This window comes from Chiloscyllium plagiosum, chromosome 38 (genome assembly GCF_004010195.1).
Source record: "Chiloscyllium plagiosum isolate BGI_BamShark_2017 chromosome 38, ASM401019v2, whole genome shotgun sequence".
Classification (NCBI taxonomy): Eukaryota; Metazoa; Chordata; class Chondrichthyes; order Orectolobiformes; family Hemiscylliidae; genus Chiloscyllium; species Chiloscyllium plagiosum.
In genome coordinates, this window is record NC_057747.1 from 17,846,761 (window position 1) to 17,872,864 (window position 26,104).

Consider the following 26,104-nt stretch of genomic DNA (forward strand, 5'->3'; position numbering starts at 1 on the left):
TTCCTCCTCACAGTCCATAACCCGCACTTTACAGCGAATCCCAGACACCCACCACCCTCTCCATAAAAACGTTTTCCTCACATCCCCTCTAATTATCCTTCTGTCACTTAGCTTGAATCTATGAGTACTGGCTTTTGAACTCTCTGCCAAGGGAAACAGGTTCTTTCGGTCTACTCTACCTCTACCCCTTATAATTTTGTACATCTCAATCATGTTGACCCCTCAGCCTTCTCTGTTCAAGGAAAGCAACACCAACCTCTCCGATGTCTCCTCAAAGCTGCAATATGCCAGCCCTAGTAACATTCTAGTAAATCTTCTCTTCACTTTCTCCAGAGCAATTACATCCTTCTTGTAGTACGCTGACCAGAACTGCACACCAGTGTCTTATACAGTTCCAGCATTAAATCCGTACTTTCTCAATCTCGGTCTCTGGCAATGAAAGATGCCTTCTTTGCCACCTTATCTACTTGTACAGCTACCTTTAACAACCCGTGCACTTGCACGCCCAGATCTCTCACTTCATTTTGATCTCCTTAAATGCATGACCACAGACATCTCAGAGTTGAACTCCATCTGCCAGTTTCCTGCCCACGTCAGGAACCTATCATTATCATTTCTGAGCTTACAGCTATTCTCCACATGGCCAACTTTTGAGTCGTCTGCAAATTTCCCAATTCTGTCCCCTATATTCAGGTGCAAATCATTAGCATATAAGACATACAGCAGGGATCCCAACACCAAGCCCTGCTGAACACCACTTGAAACTGCTTTCCATTTGCAAGGGTAGCCATTGACCATTACTCTTTCTTTCTTGCAACTAAGCCAACATTGGATCCAATTCAACACATTACCCTGAATCCTATGGGCTGTTTCTTTTTTGACAAGTCTGCTATGTAGGACCTCGGCAGATGCCTTACTAAAATCCACGTAGACAACATCAATTGCACTACCCTCATTGATCCTCCTCATCACTTCCTCAAAGAATACTAATAAATTTGTAAGGCTTGACCTTCCCTTAACAAAGCCATGCTGACGACCTAACAATTCAGAAAGATGTTTGACAAAGTCCTGCATAAGAGATTATTGTACAAGATTAAAGCTCATGGGATTGGGGGAAGTGTATTGAGACAGACAGAAACTGGTTGGCAGAGAGGAAACAGAGTAGGAATTAATGGGTCCTTTTTAAACTAGCAGGCAATAACTAATGGTATGCCACAGGGATCAGTGCTAGGACCCCAGCTATTCACAAAATGTAGTAATGATTTGGATGAGGGAACTAAACATAATATCTCAAAACTTGCAGATAACACCAACTTGGGTGGGAGGGTAAACTGTAATGAAGATGCAGAAATGCTTTAGCATGATTTGGACAGGTTGGCAAATCAATGGCAGATACAGTAAAATTTGGGATAAATACAAGGTCATTCACTTTGGAAGCAAAAACAAGAAGGCAGATTACAATCTAAGTGGCTGTAAATTGGGAGAAGGGACTGTGTTTCAGAACCTGGGTGTCCTTGTGCACCGGTCACTGAAGGCAGGCATACATGCAGCAGGCAGTAAAGGCAGCAAATGGCTGTCATTGTGAGAGTTTCCAAGTACAGGAGCAGGGATGTGTTGTTGCAGTAATATAGGGCCTTGCTGGGGCCACATTTAGAATATTGCATTCAATTTTGGTCTCATTTTCTGAGGAAGGATGCTCTTGCTCTCTAGTGAGCGCAGCCAAGGTTTACAGGCTGATTCCAGGGATGGCTGGACTGTCTTACGAAGACAGTGTGACGAGGTAAGGATTATTTTCACTGGAGTTCAGACAAGCGAGGGGGAATTTCATAGAGACTTATAAAATTTTGACAGGACGAGACAGGGCAAATGCAGAGAGGATGTTCCCGATGGTGGGTGCATCCAGAACCAGGGCTCACAGTCTGACAATTCAGGGTGAACTGTTTAGGACAGAGATAAGGAGACACTTCTTCACCAAAGAGCTGTGGGCCTGGGGAATTCAATGCCACAGGAAGCAGTTGATATAAAAACTCTGAATGTGTTCAAGGGATGGCTAGATATAGCAATTGGGGCAAATGGGACCAAAGGTTATGGGGAGAAAGTAGGATTAGGCCGCTGATTTGGATGATCAACCATGATTATGATGAATGGTAGAGTAGGCTCAAAGACTGGATGGCCTCCTCTTGTTCCTGTCTTCTATGTTTCACTTCCTCTGGCAGCTCATTTCATTCATGCATCACCCTCTGCGTGAAAAAGTTGCCCCATATATCCCTTTCAAATCTTTCCCCTCTCACCTTAAACCTATGCCCTCTAGTTTTAGACTCCCTACCCAGAGGGAAAAGACCTTGACTATTGAAAATAAAAACTGACAAGAACTGTGGATGTTGTAAATCAGAAGCAAAAATTGAAATTGCTGGAAAAGCTCAGCAGGTCTGGCAGCATCTATGAGAGAATCAGAGTTAATGTTCCAGATCGAGTGACCCTTCCTCAGACCTATCCATGCCCATCATGATTACATAAACCTCTAAAAGCTCACCCATCATCCTCTGACACGCTAGGGAAAATAGCTTCAGCCTCTCCTCACAGCTCAAACTCCAATTTTGGTGACCACCAATGTATCCCCTCCAACTTTGGCAACATCATTTTAAATCTTTTCTGAACCCTTTCAAGTTTTACAATATCTTTTCCACAGCAGGGAGGCCAGGATGGAAGTTGGTTTTATAAATGGCCTAACTAATGTCCTGGACAGCCACAACATGATTTCCTAACTCCCTATATTCAACTTACTAATGAATAAAGGCAAGCATACCAAATGCCTTCTTCACAACATCAACTCCACTTTCAAGAAACTATGAACCTGCACTCCAAGGTCTCTTTGCTTGGCAACACTTCCCAGGACTTTACCATTAGTGTACAAATCTTACCTTGATTTGCCCTACCAAGATGTAGCATCTCACATTTAGTTAGATTAAACTTCATCTGCCACACTATAGTTCTGCTGCACATTTTCCTCCCCTTCTGTGCAGCAAAGCCACGTGTGATACCATGAACTTGGCTGATGCTGAGAGGTTATCCCCCCAATAGTATTAATGGTCAATCTCAAAACAAAGATCAATCATTTTTATGTCTTTATTTATTTCAAACGTTGTGACTTTTGTTGTTGATGTCACTTTCTTCATAAGAACTACGAGCAAGAGTATGCAATTTAGCCCCTCAAGTCTGCTCTGCCTTTTGACATGACCACAGTTGATCATACTCACACTCAATTCCATTTTTTGCCTGCTCTCCATTACCATTCAACCCGTTACTAATTAAAGATCTGTCTCAGCATCCACCACATTCTGGGATAGTGAACTCCACAGGTTCATGACCAGTTGAAAGAAGTTATTTTTCCTTATCTGTTTTAAATCAACTACCGTTAACCTAAAACTATCACTTCTCATTCTAGATGGTTTAATTCATTTGTAGGATGTGAGCATTGCTGGCTTGCCAGCATTTATTGCCCATCCCTAGTTGCCCTTGAGAAGGTGGTGGTGAGCTGCCCTCATGAACCACTATAGTCCACCTGCTGTGGGTTGACCCACAATGGCATGAGGGAGGGGATTTCAGGATTTTGACCTAGTGACATGAGGGAATAGTGATATATTTCAAAGTCAGTGGTGAGTGGCTTGGAGGGGTACTGGCAGGTGGTGGTGTAGCCATGTATCTGTTGCCCTGGTCTTAGATGGAAGTGGTTGTGGGTTTGCAAAGTGTTGTCTGAGGATCTTTGGTGAATTTCTGCAGTGCATCTTGTCGAAAGTACACACTCCTGCCACTGAGCATCGGTGGTGGATGCATGTGGATGTGATTCCTATCAACTAGGTTGCCTTGCCCTGGATAGTATCAAGCTTCTTGAGTATTGTTGGAGCTGCACCCATCCACACAAGTGGGGAGAATTCCATTACACTTCTGACTTGTACCTTGTAGATGTGCTTTCAGGAGTCAGAAGGAACGTTATCTGCTGTGGTGTTCCTAACCTGCTCTTGCAGCCACTGTGTTTATATGGAAAGACCAGTTGAGTTTCTGGTCAATGACAACCTGCAGGATATTGATAGTGGGGGATTCAGTGATTGTAACATTGAATGTTAAGGAGTAATTTTAGATTGCCCAACAAGGGAAAACGTCCTCTCTGCAGCTACTTTGTCAACCCCTTTACCATCTCAACTATCTCAATTAGATGTCTTCTCATTCTTCTAAACCTCTGATTTATGCCTAAACTGCTCAATCTCTCTTTATAAGATAAGTCACTCATCTCTGGAATCAATTTAGTAAAACTCTTTGAAACTGTCTCCATATAACTAATCCCTCCTCAAGTAAAGGGACCAAATTTGAATACAGTACTAAAGAAAAATATCACTTCTACTGTGTCAAACTGATCAATCAAAAAGCTGTGCTTTTTAGATAAGGATATTTTTGAATAACTTGAAAGTAACTACTTGCAGTGAGTGAGGAGAAGGAGCGAGTGTTATTTTTCCTTCCCATCGCTGCAGACAAATTTGACATCTGTTTGCAACCTTCACAATGGTCAAGAATGAAATTCAGAGGTGAGGAATCAACAGTATGAATCCATGCTACACCATGGTTGGCACCGTGCACTTGAACGTCAGTCTACATTATTTGATGCCATATTAAAGGTAGATAATAAAATTTCAAATGGCCCATTCATAAATATTTTAGAGATTGTAATTTATTTTACTGTAGAAGCTCAAAGAAGAACTATTCTTATTCTAAGTAGTATGAACTTACTTTCTTTTGTGACTTTTCTGAAATAACAAAAAAGAGTTTTAAGCTTTTCAGCTTTCTTGTGTGAAGATCCTTCAAACAATCTGAGAAAAAAATTAAAGCAATATTCAATGTAAGGAAATATGCATACAATTAATAAATGACAGAATAGAAAAACAACAAGAAAATCAAATGTATGTTAAGATCTGAAGAATTTCTGCGTAGCCAATGTCAAATTGGTTAAATAAATGAACATGGTAAAAACAATGACTGCAGATGCTGGAAACCAGATTCTGGATTAGTGATGCTGGAAGAGCACAGCAGTTCATGCAGCATCCAAGGAGCAGTACTGCCCCTCGGATGCTGCCTGAACTGCTGTGCTCTTCCAGCACCACTAATCCATAAATAAATGAACATGTCTGCTGCAGCTTTGAATATCGTAATAAAATTAAACGCAGATACTGGATCTGTATTCTATATTACAACAAAGGAAGCTTAATGCTGCAACAAAGAAATGCACATTAATTTTCATCTCTTTACTCTTCAATGGTCTCATTCTTTTCAAAAAGCCTTTGAAAACAAAAGAATACCTAAGGAAATGTTTAATGAATTGTGTACCTTCATACTCAATTTTGTTTTTATGATTTTTAACCTTCAAGCAGCATTCAAAATAATGTAATGGGTCACTCTGAAAACCCATGAATATTCTTCATTCCTTTGTTAAGTAAATGATAAGCTATTGTAGGACAAGTATTCATACACTCATCTAACCGTACAGCTTATTTAGTTGCTTTCTACATCATTGCAATGTTCCTAGATATATATCACTCTCAGGGCCTTTCAAATAACAAGACCGGGAATAAAATTGCTAAATCTATGCTGATGCAGTAAAATCCCTTCAGGCTATACATAATATTTCTGAGAGCCAATTCCAATATACGACTGATTTCACTGCCAAACTGAAGTGACATGTATTTTTCATCAGGCAGGTGAACATGACAAACCAGTCCTTGTTTCATGAAGGATAATGAAACTACTTAGGTAATCCCAAAATTTGACCTCATAATTAGTACAGTGACAAACTATTTCAAGCTGTTCCCTAATTATCAAAATGCTGTACCCTATGATTATTTTACATTTACTTTTACACAGACACTAAATATATTCATCGTTCTGTGTGCCTGAGGAATTCAATAAACTTTGTATTAAGTATCCTGCTCTTTTAAAGAAGGCATTTTCCATTTTGCTGATTTCTAAAGTGATTGTCATCATTTATTTTTAACAAAATTATCTAATTATGTAAGAAATTATGAATGGTTTACTTTAATTAAGTTTTAATTATAATTTTCTGTAGAGATGTTTGGAATTAGAAAATCTTTTAAAGTTACTGACTTTCATGAAAGAAAGTAGTTTAATAGCATATTCGGAATAATTTAATATCTCAACTATACTGAAAACAATAATGGCTACAAACATTAAACCCATTCCTCAAATGAACACGTCTGTAAACGTGTACTTCATAACCATACCACTTTAGATTTAGATTACAATGATGCTTGTCATTAAAATATTTATTTGAAGGATAAACCTTACCATAATGATTAGCTTTTTATTCATTTAAGAAAAATGCAACTCTTATTTTTCTAAACTAAATTAACATTAGGAAACACTAAAAATAATGTGATCGAACTGGAAAAAGAGATATTAAAAATACAGGAGACTCCAACAGCACACGTTGCAGGGCCATGCACGACAGTAAAGTTATGAGTTCAAGTCACACCAAATCAATTTGTGCAAAATAATGTATCATACTGAAACCAAGATGATCCGAAAAATCAAACTTCGTCCATAATACCATTCAGTGAAGGAAGCCTAGTTGCTTTTGCAAGTATATGCCATTATCAACATTAGTCTTATGAAAGGTCTAGCAATTTACCCAGTTATATGTAACATAACTACATGAGTAAATTCTTACCAACTAAAAAATGCAACCTGCAGCTTAGAGTTTCAGCATAACAGGACAATACTAGTGTAGCCAAGAGATACCTTTTTATTCTTGGCAGCAGGGTTCGTGCATATGAGGTTTCAAATAATTAGTAGTAACCCCAATAGAAGCCAACTAAACCCAACAGTAGCAAAAATAAATTTTTAACCTAGAACTAATTTTCAACCAATCACTGGTTCATATTTAAGTTATGACTTAATCATAATAATCATAATATGACTTAATAATCATCTGTCCATTACATAAGTTTTGTTTTTTTCCCAAAATTCCTCCCCGGCTCCTGAACATGCAGATCTATGTTGAGGTAGGTTTGAAAGGAACACAATTCTTTTTTAAGTAATTCAATTGATCAGTCTTCATGTGTGTGCTTATCCAAGCTGCAACATGTGTCTATTTGATTACAAAGATTAATCCTGGTCAATAATTTCTGACCATAGCTTGAGAACTCCAAGACTAATTCTCATGATCAGTACTAACGCTGCGGGAAAGTTACCTCCCAATACACAAATCCAGACACATTTTGGCGATTTAACTAATTAGACTACTGACTGTGCCACTGGAATAGCATACGTCAGCCAAATTCAGTGCCTTGAAATATAGGAAAGGCTATTTAATAATGTAAAGAATTAAAATACAATGTATTTTAAGGATGAAAACTCACAGATAGAATTCAAGTATTGAAGATAAATCAATTTTAGTGCTGTACTTTTTTTCCTAATAGAATCAAGAGACCTTCAGCAAAACAAAGGTGATGATGTTTACCATGTTTTCACATTCAAGGTACAAAGTAAGAACATAAATGTGTGGTCACTAACTATATACACAAAATGATGCATTTAATATGGTAAACAATGGAATCACAAAATATTACAGCATAGAAAGAGGCACTTCAGCCCATCAGATCCACACCTGCCATCAATCATGTATCTACTCTGGTGGTACAACTCCAACATTTTATCTTTCCATGCGAACCAATTTCATTCATGGAGGTAAAACTAAATTTGTGTTAAGTATAGATTGGAGGCAAAGCAATGAACAAAATCAAATGCTACAGTTTTTGTACTTATTGCAAGGCTTATTTACGAGTGAGTTCCAATTAGTGCACTGTACCACAAATAGGTCAGTTGACTTCTCTAAACTTAATCATTAGTTTCTATTCATGGATACTGTGAGAGGCAGCTGTAACGAGCCAACAGCAATATATTATCTAAATAATAAATAAGCAAAATTGGAGTATTGTCCTGTTATCTACATCAAATGCCACATATACATTAAGAATACAATGTCACAAGCCCAACTGATTCACAGAATACAATTTAATTCATGACTTAAAATTAAAATCACTGATTTTTGTTCCTGAAAAAGCAGCACAAAATATTTTATAAGATAGAAATGGTTATATAAGTCTGTTTACAAAACATGCTGGAGAGTCTGCAAAAGCTGCCTATGAAACAAAAAGTTCAAACATGTAACATTTACTTGTATCACACTGTTATCTCTCAGTTAGAAAATATGCTGTTCGGAAACACTTGTTCAGAAATATGGGCAGACCCTTTCTTTCAGAATTGAGACATTGAAGATAGCGTATTAGGATAGGTAAACCAATGTTTCATTCTGCTTTATAATATTTTCCTGAAACATATGAGTTATAAAATATTTAGAATCACAGTATTTTCTAGTTCACACATACATGATTAGGCATTCTAACATAACTATTAAATTCAGAAAATTTTAAAATCCAGGAACAACTTTGTCCTAAATATTCCAGAGATGCTACATTGTATTTTAGTTAAGAGTTTTTCCCAATGTTAATGAATTGCACCAGCAATGTGGCAATTTCAGGTATGGCTAACAATTAAAAGACTGCATTATCAAAGAGAAATCTTGCAGAACTATTACGATGAACTTACATGAACAATATTTTCTATAAAAATGAGGCAGGATACTACAGCCATGCTACATGGAACACTCCTAAATGTGTGCAGTATTCAATATGTATCATGCTATTTTACTGGTTAACAATATATTCCACCTAAATGTTTTCCCATTTATTTACCTTTTCTATTCAATACTGACAACTTAGAAGATATTGGAGAACTAAAGATTTCTGAAAATAAAAGAAGAATTTCCAATCAGGCAGAACCAATATCAAACAGTGGATATAAATATCATCTGTAAGGTCGGGGAGGATAAAGGACAATGTTCCATGTTCTGTACTATGCCAAAATGAAACTGGCAAAATACTTAAGCTCAACTAACACAATGACAAAAGTTAGCTTAGTCACCAGTAATCAGGGGTCAATGTATTTCCTATTTATTAAAGCACAAGCCAAATATTTAATGGGAAAGTATGCACTCATCCAATTACTGGGACTATAAATCAAACAAAATATTCTGCACCACATGGAAGTTTGAATTAAAAAAACACACAAATGCAGCACTTTTGGAGGCACTAATGCCTTTTTGGCATTGACTTACATCAGAATGCTTTACATCTAATTCATTTAACTCAAGAAGCACACCATGAAAGCCACCCACAGCTCGTCTCTGACCTTTTCACTGTCAATGTGGAGCAGCTGAATCAATGGTAATCAAATATATTCCTTCACTTTGATAATCAGAGTCTGAACTACTCAGCTGCAGACAGGACAATGACATAAAACACAGCACTGTCTGTCTTTATGGATAAAGGCAGAAGAGGAGTGAAAGAAAACAAAATCAGCAAAGATTCATTCATTAGGAACTTTTTTTAAAAATTCATAATTTAGAACTATTTTAGAACTACAATTAAATTTGATTTTATGAACTTATTCATTAAGCGCCACAAAAGAAAGTAAACATACTTGGGTCCAATTCAAAACAAACATAAGAAAATAAAAAATACAACTGTGTATCATTTAGCCATCACAAAAACTGGGTTCAAAAGCTATCAAGGCAGAGCTATGGCAATTACAAATTTGTCTTCTAAAAAAATGAAATAAAGGAGACCACCACTCAACAAGATACACATTTAACACAGAAGAAGCATAAATCTAAAAAAAACTTCAATGGATGGCTTTTCTTTAATGAAATTACAGCATGAAATGTCAACATCTTGACTAGTTCTTATAATTAGAGGCATTCAGCTCAGCAAATGGGGTGAAGATTATGGGACAGTCTCCATTGCCACTTGACCAGGTATTTTGTTTTGTAGATATTTCAACATTAAATTTGATTCAATTTATTCACATTTTGTGTTCCAGTTGCATTATGAACATTAGTGAGATTTATCATATGCCATGCATGACAGAGAACTGAACACAAAGTTTGTGTACTTAAGAAGTCAAGCTCCAATTAAATAAATGCAATATTTCATGGGTCTTCATAATTTTTTCATCTTTTATTCACTGAACAATTAAAATCAGTCCGAGAAATAGGAATGCATTTTAATTTTACTAAATAGATTGAATTTGGATACATATATTACATAATATTTACAACACAGGAAACAATCCTCCCATCTAACAGGTCCATGGCAGTTTGCATGCTGCACACCAATCTGTCTGTGCATAACCTTATCAACATATTCCTTCTATTCCTTTGTGTTTATCGAACTTCCCTTGTAATACCGCCATGTAAGCTGTGCCAACTATTGTCAGGTTAGCAAGTTCCATTCTTTGGTTAAAGATGTTTCGTCTGAAACCTTTATTGGATTTATTAGTGACTATCTTACACTTCTGTCTTCAGTTCTCATCTTCCTAAAACCTAAGTGAAAACATATTTATCTACCCAAATGACTTATTTCATAATCATGAATATTTCTATCAAATAAATCCTCTGTCCTTCATTTGTATTTCATAGCTATGGAGCTCAATATGGGTGCTGACTTTCATTATTTAGTTATGAATATAAAATTGAATGCAATATTAGATCATTTTTACTTTATGTATATCTATGCACAATTTAAAATGTGTATGGTGGCATTGTTTGCATGAGTGATAGCCATTCACTGGTTCATTTCTCTGGGCAATGCCCTGAGCAATCAAAGTCAACCAGTCTGCATTGAAATCTAAACAAAACCTGGCAGTTAACAGTCAATCATCATTAACTGCCGCATTTTCCATGTAATGCATCTACCAATCAGAATCCACCTGCCAACCAAACAGCATTCCATACAGTAAGACAGCACCTTCAAAAGCCATGCCAACCACCAACTAAAAGAACAAGGCAACAGTAATTTGAGAACACCATCTGCAAGTTCCTCTCCGAGTCACTCACACCATCCTGAAGTTGGAAATATATTACTATTCTGTCAGTGTGGCTAGGTCAAAATAATGGAACTCCTTCCTAACAGCATTGTAGGTTTACCCGCACCAAATGGATTGCAGTGGTTCAAGAAGACAACTACTTTTTCCCGAGCAACCACACATGGGCAATAAATTCTGACTCAGGCAGTGAAGCCCATATCTCTGAATGATCTTTTTAAAGTAATATTTATACTTCCTTTATTGATATTCTCGCAAATTGTCCTGATGACCTCAAGATGAAATCCTTTGACAAAATGAGTTTTTTTCCCATCAATACTCAAGTTTCGTACCATCAAATAACTATTTACAATGTAGTTGCCAACTCTGGACAGTAGACTACATCGTGGATAGTGATGTCTCTCTCCCATCTCTCCAGATCATTGCCATCTTCTGCATTTAAAAAAAGGGGACTGACTTTATTAAGTCAACATTATGGATACAGTACTGGGACTTGCAAATTACTCTTATCAAATGCAAGGAACTTCCTTGGTCACTTCAGCGATAACTGCTGAGGAATGCTGATTAAACCTGGTTTTAAATACTTGAGATTCTATGCATCTGTGTACTTCTTGATCTTGTAATTCCTTTGTTTATTTTCCTAAAATATCACAACACCAGGTCATATTGATTTATCATCAAACTCTCATCTCTTACACTGAGACACTGAATTATGGCTGGGTAAAGCATTGCTTTTTAACGAAGTGTTCTTAATATATTGACTGAAAATATATCTCTGTGTAAAGTCCGTTAAATTCAGCATTGAAATGTGTTATGAGGATGTCAGGCATCTGTTGCGTTCTGAAAATTTTTATTAAACTGCACATTTTATGTCTAGAGTTAAATTTATTTCAGGTAGCTTCGTGAAGATAGTAGATTTTCACATCTTAACTCACCATTACTCAGTGACAGGAAAGAGAACTTCTGTGACAATTCCTAAATCTACAAAAATCACTAAATAAAATTTGAACAATTTCAAACATCGATCTCAATAAATCCACAAAATAAACTGCCAATGAATTATGGAAGATTGGTTAAAGTAGCCCAGTGTTTTATTAATATAATTTGGAACCTCCTGCACATTAGGTATTAGCAGTATGCATAACACAACAAATGAGTCTGTCATGGTGTTTCTATTTCTGAATCTAATTGGACCTGAAGCAATTTGACAGCATCAAACTACACAGAAATAATTCAGCATCAGATTGTTCAGCCCAACCAATCTGTGATGCTATAAAAGTAAAATACTGCAGATACTGTAAATCTGGAATAAAGACAGAGGATGCTGGAAATACTTGGCAGGTTATATGCATCTAGAATCATGGAATTGTTATAGTACATGAGGTTATTCAACTCATTATGTCCCTGCTGGCTCTCAACAAGAGCAATACGTCTTGACCATTTCCCTGCCTTTTAACTTTAGCCCCATAAATATTTTCTCTTCATTTAAATATCTAATTTTCTTTTGAAGGCTTTAATTAATTCTGTCTTCATCACTCTTCCAGTCAGTGCATTCCAGATTTCAATCATTGTTCTCATGACATCATTACTTTTGTCATTCACTTTAAATTAATGACCTCTGTCTGGATCCTTCAACTACTGTAAACATTTACACCCTATCTACCTTGTTCAGAACTCTCATGATTTTGAAAACTTCTACGGTACCCGGAACTGGACACAATTCTCCAGTTGATATCAAACCAGTGTTTCAACATTTATCGTAACTTCTTCCATCTGTAGATCTATTTATAAAGCCCAGGATACTGTTTGTTTTTGGAGAGAAAAACAGTTTTTATCTCGGATGTTTGATGACATTATATTGAACTGGGTCAAGGACAAAATCTAAATTGTTAGAACAGTAATAATTTCCTTCTCCACAGAAGCAACATCTTAATCCCATAATGTTCACATATCCTTTTATCCTCCTTTGAATCGAAAATCTAACCTATCCTTAAATATTGAATTGGCCACTGTTTCAATGATTAACAAATGCAACTATCAATCATGCATAAAAAAAGGTTTGCATCATTGTTGTTATAATCCCAGTTCAAATTATTACTGGACAAATAAGATCCCAGTTTTGAAACTTGTCTTTATAAATTAAACAAAAATCAGAATATGATCTAGTGAGATGGCCTTTCACTGAAACACATGCATACAATGCTGTAAATCTGATTTTAGCAAGAAAACATAAGATTTTTATGCAAAGATAAAACTGAATAAAGTAAGTTACTTATAAATAACAATTTGAAAGATTTTAAAACATTTCATCTATCCCAATGACATCTCTTTACAATACTCAAACAATAGAGTTCCCTTCTCTATCACATTTGTAAAGTTGTGGCTTTCCATATTTGAGAGTTTAATAGCCTATTCCTGGAGTATTCATACAACTGAGTTTAGACCTTCTCAGCATCAAGTTCCAGCCAAGCACTTCCAATCTGGGACTTGCAAACTCAGTGAGGTACCCTTTGTCCTAGAGTGTGTCATAGAGATGTACAGCACAGAAACAGACCCTTGGTCCAACTCGTCCATGCCAACCAGATATCCTAACCTAATCTACTCCCATTTGCCAGCATTTGGTCCATATTCCTCGAAACTCTTCCTATTCGTATACCCATCAAGATGCCTTTTGCATGTTGTAGTTGTACCAGCTTCCACCACTTTCTCTAGTAGGTCATTCTATACTCGCACCACCCTCTGCATGAAGAAGTTGCCCCTTAGGTCCCTTTTAAATTGTTTCCCTCTCACCCAAAATCGAGCCCTTTAGTTCTGGGTCCCCCCCACCCCAGGGAAAAGACTTTGGTTATTTACCCTATCCATGTCTCTCATGATATTATAAATGTCTATGAGGTCACCCCTCAGCCTCTGACGCTTCAGGGAGAACAGGCCCAGCCTACTCAGCCTCGCCCTATTGTTCTAAACTATCTCCTTTCTTCAAGATAAACTACTTAATGCATCTAATTTCCATCAGGACCTCTGCAAACCGAAACCAACGGCTTTCCAAGCTATGGTGTTTCATCCAAGCAAATCTAGACAAAAACAACTCCTGACCCACCTGAGAACAAACAAATGTTCTTCAATGTCTACTTTGGCCACTAGTAAAACTTCCAAAGCAAAGAAATTCCCATTGCTGCACCAGAAAATCTCTTGCACATTTTTATTTAAAAAGTGGCCCTGGAAATACTCTCAAATGAATCATTGACCCCCTTCTCATATACAGACCAAAGTCCACATGCCACTATTTCAAAATCCAACACATTGATCTGAATTACATATGTTTAATCTTATATATCTCTTCACAGTACATGTCAATGAATAGCAATCGTCTATTTATTTTTAAATATATCTTCTTAATTCTAAATACCTTCATTAAAATAAATTTCAATATCATCTATTGCAGTTTTCAAAGTCTGCATATTTTAATTTCTTCATTCTATGCCAAATGCTAGTGAATCTGTACAATAACTAGTTGACCCAAGATAACAATTTTTTAGGTCAAATTTTAAGCAGTTGTTGGAACTTGCTTTTAATACTGCTTCTGTTGTGCATGCTTAGAAATTATTTTTCTACTTAAGTTTTTGGCTCTTTATAGAAATTGAACATTTAATAACTTTAAAATGTGGTGCTAACTTAATCCAAGTAGATATCTGACCACCTTATGTACAAAATAAACCAAAATGAAATGCTTCCTTGATGAGTTCTGTGCAGTCTTGTTACAAGTTTCATAAGCCACAGTTGCAGGCAAAAAAGTATATATTATGTTGTATCTTTTTTGAGAAGATTTGCAGCTCAGGTTGAGGTTCAGGTTGTAAGTTTGCTTGCTGAGCAGGAAGGTTGGTTTTTCAGATGTTTTGTCATCATGCTAGGTAACATCATCAGTGAGCCTCTAGTGAAGTGCTGGTGCTATGTCCCACTTTTCTATTTATGTGTCTTGGTCTCTTAAGGGGGTGGGGGGGGTGATATTTCCAGCTCTTCTTCTCAGAGGTTAGTAAATGGGGTCCAAATCAATGTGTTTATTGATGGAATTCCGGTTTGAATGCCAGGCCTCTAGGAATTCCTGTGCATGCCTCTGTTTAGTCTGTCCTAGGATAGATGTGTTGTCCCAGTCGAAGTGGTGTCATTCTTTGTCTGTATGTAAAGATACTAGTGATTCCTATAGTGTGGAAACAGGCCTTCGGCCCAAGTCCACACCCACTCTCTAAAGAGTATCCCACCAATACCATTTCCCATTACTCTACATTTACCCCTGACCAATGCACCTAACCTATACATCCCTGAGTACTATGGGCAATTTAGCATGGTCAATTTACCTAACCTGCACATCTTTGGATTGTGGGAAGAAACCAGAGCACCCGGAGGGAACCCACGCAGACACAGGGAGAATGGGCAAAATCCACACAGACAGTAGCCTAAGGCTGGAGTTGAACCAAGGTCCCGGCTCTGTGAGACAGCACTGCTAACCACTGAGCCATTGTGCAACCTCTGCAATTACTACCAGACTACTCCGACCCCTTGGCATCAATGTAGCCCACAACAGATTTCCCTTCCCAGATGTCACAGTGGAATGAACAGTTAATGGAGAACTGCAGACCAGCGTCTACAGTAAAGCGACACATGCAGATAGATACTTAACTACAGAAGCAATCATCCCAACACGCACAAAAGGAGCTGCACAAGACATTATTTAAATGGACCAAAACACACTGTAGCACCCAGGAACTACGAGCGGCAGAAGAAAAATACTTATACAGGGAAACCTCGATTATCTGAATTAGATGGGCGGGCAGTATTTCGTTTGGATAATCGATTATTCGGTTAATCGATTAAATGCTTTCCTCTGGGGCTTGGAGTTTTTAAAATCTGCTTCCCCATTCAGGAGACTGCAGCAGCATACAGTGCATGAGACCCTGCCCCCAACCCCACCTCCAGCCAACAACACCACACCCCTCCTGACATCCTGCCGCCCCCCCGACCCCATCCAACACCATCCTCCGCCCCCCCCCAATCCCTGTCCAGCACTGCCCTCTCCCCTGTCCAATACTGCCCCCGACCCCTCTTCAGGGCAGCCAGACTGGACACCAACAATAAGACTGCTGCTGCCTTTGTGGGGTCTGTCTCCAAATAGCGTGCGCGCACACACACACACAACTTTCTACTGCAACATTTTGACAGGTTCCATATCTGCCCTGTACAGACAATGTTGGTCAGATTATCTCAGGAAGTTGGGGGGGGGTTAGGGTGCACCCCTCTGTAGAACTCCAGGAAAAGTGTGGGGAGAGAGAGGGAGGGACATCAGTCATTTGGAGACGGTGCCTGTTTACCCACTGTAAACAAAAGACGCAATCACTGTTGGAAACACGTCTTTAATGTAATATTTCTATCTGGACTTTGATATCTCCTTCGGATAATTGGTATTCGGATAATCGAGGTTCCTCTGCACAGAATATTCAAGAACAACAAGTACCCAATAAATACAGTCCGCTGATTCTTAAACAGAAAACCCAAACAAGTAGACAACATGTGGGCAGCACGGTGGCACAGTGGTTAGCACTACTGCCTCACAGCGCCAGAGAGCCGGGTTCAATTCCCGCCTCAGGCGACTCTCTGTGTGGAGTTTGCACGTTCTCCCTGTGTCTGCGTGGGTTTCCTCCGGGTGCTCCGGTTTCCTCCCACAGTCCAAAAAAAATGTGCAGGTTAGGTGAATTGGCCAAGTTAAATTGCCTGTAGTGTTAGGTGAAGGGGTAAATGTAGGGGAATGGGTCTAGGTGGGTTGCGCTTCGGCGGGTCGGTGTGGACTTGTTGGGCCGAAGGGCCTGTTTCCACACTTAGTAATCTACAACGTCCAGAAACTCCAGCCACACTACCATACATCAAAGACATCTCAGAGATGACTGGCAGATTACTCCGACCCCTTGGCATTGTAGTCCACAAACCTACCAACCCACTGAAACAGCTATGAAGAACCTAAAGGACCCTATACCAACAAAATGAATGTCATTTATAAAATATCCCGCAAAGACTGTAACAAACACTACATCAGACAGATAGGCAGAAAATAAGCCACCAGGATACACAAACACCAACTAGCCATCAAAAGACATGACCCATTATCACTAGTATCCTTACATACAAACGAAGAAGGACACCATTTTGACTGGGACAACACATCCATTCCAGGACAGGCTAAACAGAGACATGCAGGGAATTCTTAGAGGCCTGGCTTTCAAACCAGAACTCCATGAACAAACACACTGATTTGGACCCCATTTACCAACCTCTGAGAAAAAGAACCAGAAATGATATCACTCACCATAAGAAACCAAGACGCACAAACAGAAAGCAGGACAGAACACCAGTGCTTCACTGGAGGCTCACTGATGATGTTACCTAGCATGGTGACAAAACATCTGAAACAAACCTTCCAGCTCAGTGAGCAAACTTACAATCTGATTATGCTGCAGCAACTACCATTATGCTCTAGTAACCACCATCTGTTGACAGATACCTGTTCAGTTCATAGTATAGTTATATAGATTCCTATCAGGAATACTTTCTCCATTAATCCCTTACTTGAAGCCTCAAACTTTTCAAGATAGATTTCTCTTCCTCAGATAAAAGTTGAAAATCAACATTATCATTTGCTCTCCTAAAGGTATAGTACCACTACTGGGAATAGAGTGTAATTACAATATGATAGTAAAATCTCTGTGTAAATACAAATACCATAAAAAATTCCAAAATCAGCACAAAAATTGTAATATGTACTATACTGATATGCAAGTCACCAAACAGAATGAAAACACAAAGGAAAATTGAATTGTGTCTTTTGTTTTACACAGCTTATCAACTAATATTAACCAAATCCTGCTGTAGATTTATTCAAGCGATCTTATATTCAAAAACCCTGCTTAGAACAGCTGTACATCAATAGCAAGCATGCCCTCAGTCTCCTATGCCCTATGATCTGAAATGCCCTGCAAATTCATCTATCTCTACATTACCCTCTTCTCTTTTAAGATGTTCTGCGAAACTCGTCTCTTGAATTAACCCTTCTAATCTTAGTATGGTTTTGTTTTGTGTTTGGACCTCAGCCTGTTTCAGATTACACAACAATACTAGTTTTGAAAATGAAAGTTTGGTCTCATTTTTAAGGACCTGAACCAGAAAGTTTTCAAATACAAATTGAAGCCAAAAAAAGTCTCAAGATTAGCACAAACATATATTAAATCATGCTACTTGGCATATTTCAGGGATGAAATAATGTCCTTCTCATAAATTAAACACAGAATATATTGAAGCATATAATGCCTCACAAAATGCTACTAAAAACACTGATGGTGTTTGTGAAGATCCTGCGATACAGTTCTGTATATTATCACTAATTTAGTTTAATATTTATCAGGTTTAAGAGACATGGTAACACAGGGATAAGGTCACTGGACTAGCAACTCAAGAATCCCAGGCAAATGTTCTGGGGACATGAGTTCAAATCTCACCATGGCAAATAATGAAATTTTAATTCAATAAAAAAATTAAAATATTGGTCTAATGATGATATGAAATCATTATCGATTGGTGTAGAAACCCACCTGGTTCATTAATGTTGTTTAGGGATGGAAATCTGTCATCCTTACCTGATCGAGCCTGGATGCAACTCCAGGCCCACAAGAATGAGGGTGACTCTTAACTGTTCTCTGGGCAAATAAGGGTGAGCAACACACATATACCATGAACGAAAAAAGTGTCATACTCTCCGTTATATTCTAACCAGTAACAAGGAATTTCTGCACCTGTATGTGAGTATATATGCATGAGTGCTTTTCTGGACTGGTGCATTGCAGCTGAAGTCAAACAATGAGAATTGCATGTTGGTAGGTGAAACTGATATTAGCAGCCTTACTGACAGATTGGTTTAGTAACTGGACCTCATCTATCTAACAGACAGGGAGCATCTGTACATGAAAGCCAGGAAGCTAAGGAAACTATTTTTGCACACTTTGCTGTGCCTTCAAGAAGAATTATTTGAAGACATTATTCTGCTGTCCTCTAACAATGTTAGATTAATTGAATTGAATAATTTACTCTTAAGAATCACCAGATGATGCTCATTACTGCCATAATTTATGTTGTTTACCATAATGAATCTTTTATAATCAATTTATAATACTAAATCAAATTTTAAGTCATTCTGAACATAAAATGTTTAATTACCCCATTTTTAGGTAACCATGGGCAGAAATATCTTATGAATGGAATATTCATACTCATTTCTTTCTTCCTCATTCATAACAGAATTTTTCTTGTCTCTTCTCGTAAACCATAAAGTCTTTTCTGCGCAATTGAAAACTATTTACATACAAAATGTGCTTCAACACAGATCGGGTATTTTCCTTTATAACATGTCTTTAGTAGCAGTTATTCCTTTAAAATTTAAGTAATATTGAGAGTGATGAGTACTTTTAAAAGCATTGAAATGTGCTGCAACACAACATAATTATATTATTAAGTATATTCTAATAGTTACTGCAACCAAAACCAACCAACCACCTTCTGAAAAGCACAATAAGTTGGCTATCTTATGGTTCAACTTCGAATGAAAACAAATCATTCTAATCACTCACTCTCTCTCATACAAGAGGCTCAGTACACTTGGTGCTTACGTGCCTTGAAAGACAAGTCTAAATGGTTGAACATGAATTTAAATAAAGCATTGCATATTATTATTGCCAATTTATGCTATTTCCACTTTTTACTCCAAAACACACTTCGGAGGAATCGTAAAGATTATTACCTCAAGTTAGTTTACATATTTTATAGTTTGTACATTTCAATTTCTTATAGTTGTACGATTAACATCTCTGAAAAACTCTAAATTCCCTTCAATTAATCAGATTGGTCATACATAGTGCAAATGTAGGAAGAAGAGTATTCTATGATTTTATCTTCACTGTTAGTGATGCAAGAAAGAACTGACATTTATTTAATATCTCATCACACCCACCAGGCTATTTCTGAAGCACGTCCAACTGATTACTTTGAAGCACAGTCATTATTGTTGCTTACAACAGTAGTTAGATCATGCAAGTACCATTAAACTTCCTACTCCAACCTTCAAGGAATTTGGAGATAATTGTCCCAAGATACCATGCATATCAACTGGAAAAACATACGGTAGATAAATAGGTTATTTCCATCACTATACTTCACTGCATGTGTACTTGGACTTGCTGCTAAAGATCATATTGCTAAGACTATTATCACTGGTAGAGAAAATGAGGTCTGCAGATGCTGGAGATCAGAGATGGAAATGTGTTGCTGGAGAAGCGATGGATTTGACTGAGACAGGCTGGGGGGAGGGGAAATGAGGAAACTGGTGAAATCCGAGTTCAACTATCACTGGTAGTTTTTTATTAATGGTGGGATAGGAATCGATATTACCAGATGAAAAGCTGATTGCATCAAAACTTCAATGGATGGCTTTCTTTTGTGCTTTAATTTTTGTTCTTATTGATCATATGTAACCTTAAACTAAGTTTGTTTATAACAACAATATTGACAGAATATTACACTGTACCTGGGAGCATATTGAAAAATGTTTCATAAAAATAAATATTATATTTAATTACACACAAAACACTTCAAACATTTGAGGATGTTTTGGACCAGCACAGTGAGTCACTTATGGCAAGATATTGAAAATTGGAGGATAAAATGTTCAGAAAACATCATAGCATGCATGATGCAACACACATTAATCAGACAGTATTTCTGTTTGACAATTCTCTTTTTCAAAAAAAGACTTGTATATAAGGTATTCTAAAAAAAATGTTTTTTAAAACATGATGCTAACTAAAAAGGATTACCTTCTCAACTCTGCACTGTCCAGAGTTTTGCATTTGGCATGTAGTCAGATGTTACAAACAATGTAGAATGGAAAGCTGTTCATTTTTAAGACCCATGACAATGGGAAATCTCATTAGCCATGTTTGGTATTCCATAAAACATTTCGTGCCTTGATGTTAGAAGGCTCTTTTATCACTACAACAGCTTTGATTGAATCAGAATAAACATACCAAGAGCCATTGGGCAGCAGAAGTTGAAAAAGCACACAGTTGCCGTCGTGATAACAGGACAAAATATAATAATTGCCCTTTTATGATGTACAAGCTCTTACATGTTCTTCATTTTTGTAGCAGCAGAGATGGCTTCAGGAGACACTAATCAATCTCATTGTTCCAGGCTGTTTTATCTTCAGTGGAATAAAAGCATCTTACAATGCAAACTGAATAGTGCCACACCCAGTGCCCCCTCTTCTACAGAAAAACTGAGGTAAGTACCTGTACAGATGATACAGAATTTCATTTCTGATCACAAGGAGTTTAATTATTGGACTCTGGATCTCCTGCTAAACTGATGGATGCAGAGCACTGGAAGTCAAGTTCCAAATAAAGTAGGCAAACTAAAGAAGAAGTTGATATTATTATACTAGAGATAATAACTACAGATTCCGGTCAGATATTCAGATCTCAACAACATTTACTTAATAGTCTTAAAAGGTACAATCTTGCATTCCAACAAATCAACAGGTAGGATTTTACCACAGACTACAGGACCCTCACATTAGACCCCCATTTGGGTTCCAGAGTCTGGTTCTCTTGGCAGCACAATTTTCTTGGAGTTAGCCTCCAAACAGATTGTTTTCACTTGCTATCTCTTAAGGACAGTGGTTGACTCATGAGTTCCGTGCCACAGAGCCAACACTTCTGGAGCCTCAACAGTTCCCTGGGGACTGGTGAGGGAAAGGCGTAACATCACAGCTGTGGCTTTTGAGTGCTGATACCAGACAAAAATATGAGGGCAGAAACCATTGGGCACCTTAAAGCAGAAGAGAAACCCCAGCACAGGAAACTGTTTGAACCATGAGTGAGGCCTGTTCATCCCTCCTGATGTCACTGGGGCATGAAGCCTTTTAATTCCAACAAATCCCAGACTGCTACAGGAAGGGTGGCTTCATTGAACTGGTGGTCACTGATCTGTCAATGTTCTGTCAGCTGCAAAGTTCTAGCAAGGCTACAAAATCATTTCTCTTAACAACTGACAGTTGATCCCTGCCCGAGCTCATCACAATGAAGTTATCCACTGGAGGGAATGCTTTGAGGAGATGTCCTATTGTGGGTCTACCTGTTTATCTCGCCCTCTTCCCAGCTTCTAACCACGTTCACCATGTGGCCAGGAAAATTGAGCCCAATGACTCTTGTGAGGGAACTCTACAAAGTAGCACATCTCAGGACAATTAGAGACAAATTGCTGTGACTCTGACCTGTTGAAGTGAGTAGAACAAAAAAAAACACTGTTGTCCAATGAATCAGTTGCAATTGGTTTGCATTTTGTAAGTATCATTACAAAAGTCAATCCATTCCAGTTAAATCTTGCCCCCAATTATCCTACAAAATACAAAACCATGTAAAAAACATCAGTTTGTATCCTACATAAAATGCTTATCAATTGCACAGCAAATCTGCCTAGCCAACAGAACACTGTAAAACCTGAGATCATCTCCATGCAAGCATATGATTAGGAGTAGGAGTAGGACATTCAAGAAGATCATGGCTAATCTGATAACCTTTCAAGCCCTTGCTTAACGAGAATCTATCTACCTCCGCCTTAAATATATTCAAGGACTCTGTTTCCACCACCTTTTCAGGAAGACAGTTTGAAAGACTCACCACCCTCAGAGGGAAAAAAAATTCTTTTTCTCTATTTGAAATGGAATATCCTGATTTCTAAGCAATGATTCCTAGTTCTGTATTTTACCAAAAGAGGAAACATCCTCATCACATCTATCCTGTCAAAACCCTCACGATCGCATGCGTTTCAATCAAGTTGCCTCTCACCCTTCTAAACTTTAGCAGATACAAGAGTGCCTGTCCAATTTCTTCTCATAAAATTGCCATTTTACTCCCATTCTTAGTCTGGGAAATGTTTTCTGAAATGAGTCCAAGCATTTATATCCTTCCTAAATAAAGGTGATCAATCCTGTTGCATAGTACTCCAGGTGCATTCTCACCAGTGCCCTGTAAATTTAGCATAACTCCTTACATTTGAATTCAATGCCCCTTGCAATAAAGGATAACATAATTACTTACTTTATCTGCAAACTAACCTTTCATGATTCAGATGCATGAGAAATTCAGATCTTTGAATCTGTCACACACTTAGATAATGCTTATATTTTATTTTCCCAAAAATGGACAATTCACATTTTCACATTACACTCCAGTCGTCACATCTTTGTCCACTTGCTTGAGCTAAATCCTTTCATAGCCTCCTTATGTTATTTTCACAACTTACTTCCCTATCTATCTCTGCATTGTCAGCAAATTCGGCAACTATACATTCCAATTTAGCCAATTCATTTATAAATTGTTAACAGTTGAAGTCCCAGCGCCTAGCAATCCCTGTGGTACACCATTCATTAGATCTCGCTAAGCTGATAAAAACATTCATACTTATTCTCCACTTTCTGTTCGCCAAACAATCTCCTACCCATGCCAATATATGACCACCTACACTATGAGCTTCCTTTTTCTGCCATAAGCTTTGATCTACTATGTTAAATATCTTCTGGAAATCTCAGTATAGTACATCCACCAGTTCCCTTTTATCCACTGCATGTGTTACTTCCTCAAGGGACTCCAACAATGGTCAAACATGATTTCTCTTTCACCAAACCATACTGACTGAACTTATCAGAGTGCCTGCTATACTTCTTTAATAATTGCTTCTTACAGTTTCCCTATAACAGACATTAAGCTAACTAGTCTGCAGTCTCCTGCTTTCTGTCTCCCTTCCTTCTTCAATAAAGAAGTTACCTTATCTTTCTTACAAACAAAAGGGACCACCCTCAAATCAGTGACAAGACCATTCCCAATGTAGTGGAAAAGCTGATTACTTTGACTGAAACATGCCTCCTTCCAATGTAGCGCTGGGCTTCGAAGCAGCAATGCTCTAAAATAACATATAGATGCTGGAAATATTCTCAGCAGGTCAGGTAAATCTGTAGAGGAAGCAGATGTCACACTTTAAGTGACCAATGTTTTGTTAGCTACCTGATTTGCCGAACACTTCCAGTATTTTCTGCTCAATAAATGGATGATAGTATTTTCATACACTAGGCAATCAATTCAGTCAGACAGCATTCACATTTTACAGGCATGAAACATTGTAATAGGAAACATACAATAAAAACAAAATAACTTTGACTTTGAGAGATGGCATTGTTATATCGATACTGTATGCAATTGAAGAACTAAAACAGAATAAACAACTGCGATGCTGGAGATTTGAAAATCACAACCAAAGAAACTGCTGGAGAAACTTAGCAGGTCAGGCAGCATCGCTGGACATAAAACAGTTAATGTTTACAGCCCAGTGACCCTTTTTCAGAACTATTGCAGTATGCTGTAGAGGAATTTTTTGTACTTACTTCTTAAAGTTTATGTCCGGGAAGTTAGAATATTCAAGTTTTCCTTTGTTATTGCGTCGAGGAAATGTGCAAAAGAAGGCATTGGCCAGAAGGCAAGCTATTTGTTCTTGTGACATTGTGATGGAGTGATTCATCTTCTGTTTAAGCAGTGGTATCGGCTGGCATGGAAAGAGGCAAGGGAAAGGTAATCAGTTTAGCAATGTAGCGAATAGAGAAGCAAAATTACAATTACCAAATTAAAGTATATATAGTAATTTAGGAACACTACTACACTGTACAAGCTGCCTTGTGGCAGTAATCTCATTTACCTCAATTGATCGGAAAACGTTATTATTTGAGGCATTACAAATTCCCAATGTTTTAGAAGGACTCAACATCAAGGAAAATATAGATTGGTTCTTTTCCAATATTCTGTACAAGGGACACAAGGTAACCGAGATACTTTTATGCAGTACAAGGGAGAGGCATTTCTTGTTCTTCATAATTTGCAATAGCTCGTTGTTGCTTAAAATATCAAATATTTATTTTATAATAACACCTTAGCTAACAAAAAAATTCTTCTACTTTTATAGATGGATTTTGTGTCACAATGCTATATTGTGCATTTGCATTGAATTTCATATAGATTGTTTGCCTTATATCATAAATCTGAAGTAATACTTCAAAAAAGAATTTAGTTTCCATTTTAAAATTCTGAAGTGGACCTTTTTGAGATTAACCTTGGAATCAGAAGTTTTGATTTAATGAACAAAATAATCATTTAGCTTTTTATTTTGCAGATTTACAACCACAATCCAGAAGAATATTTTTAATTTTGCAAATAAATCCCATTTTTTATCAGAATGATCTAGACCTTTTGTTTTATGGAGATTTGACTGGATGACAAATACTACAAAAATACATTTTCTCCAGGGGAAGGCTTGTAACTTATGCAAGGCCATCCCTTCAGTTCAAATCTTGCCTTGATAATTTTTCCTGCCTATATGACCTGCCATTTGATACACTCAAACTAATAGCTAAAAGGAACTGTTTTACTGACCAGAAACAATTATCCCTACAATGACAATATTACAGTGAGAGAATTTCGTTTTGATCAACTAAGGCACACAGCTAGACACAAATTGAATAGCATTTTAGAATGAATATAACACACCCAACATGTAAAATAACTGGCAAGGCTTGCACACTGAAATACTCAAAATTTGCTTACTTCATTGATACACAAATTTATCCATTGAAAAATTACATTTGTACAACAGAAATCAGTAAAAGCTCAAGGGTTTACCTTTTGTATTTCATTAAGAGAGTTGTTGATACAAGGTGATCAAAATTAGAATATTTTGTGACAAAGGAGAAAAGCAATTTCACAAGTATAGTTCAATATAATGTGGAACAAAAGCTTAGCACAAGGATGTTAACATCTCATGCTTTCATTGACAATTGAAAACTGCAGCACTCAAACAGCCTCGTGCACTTTTGTTTTTACTTTCTTATGAAGACATTTCCTGGAATGTCAATTACAAATTGCTTTGCTTCCCAGCAGACTTCATTCAAAACAGCTTGGATGTA

The 26,104-nt window shown here is 37.5% G+C and overlaps 1 protein-coding gene across 4 annotated transcripts in view; it reads right to left on the reverse strand.

The window, feature by feature from the left end:
* Positions 1 to 26,104, reverse strand: part of parga (poly (ADP-ribose) glycohydrolase a) — a 202,150-nt gene that overhangs the window by 91,070 nt on the left and 84,976 nt on the right. For all 4 annotated transcript variants that reach the window (XM_043679036.1, XM_043679037.1, XM_043679038.1 and 1 more), the window contains 2 exons: positions 24,536 to 24,693; positions 4,783 to 4,862 (listed from right to left, as the gene is read on the reverse strand). In XM_043679036.1, the coding sequence (XP_043534971.1) occupies positions 4,783 to 4,862; positions 24,536 to 24,693 (238 nt within the window). The remainder of the gene's footprint in view (positions 1 to 4,782; positions 4,863 to 24,535; positions 24,694 to 26,104) is intronic.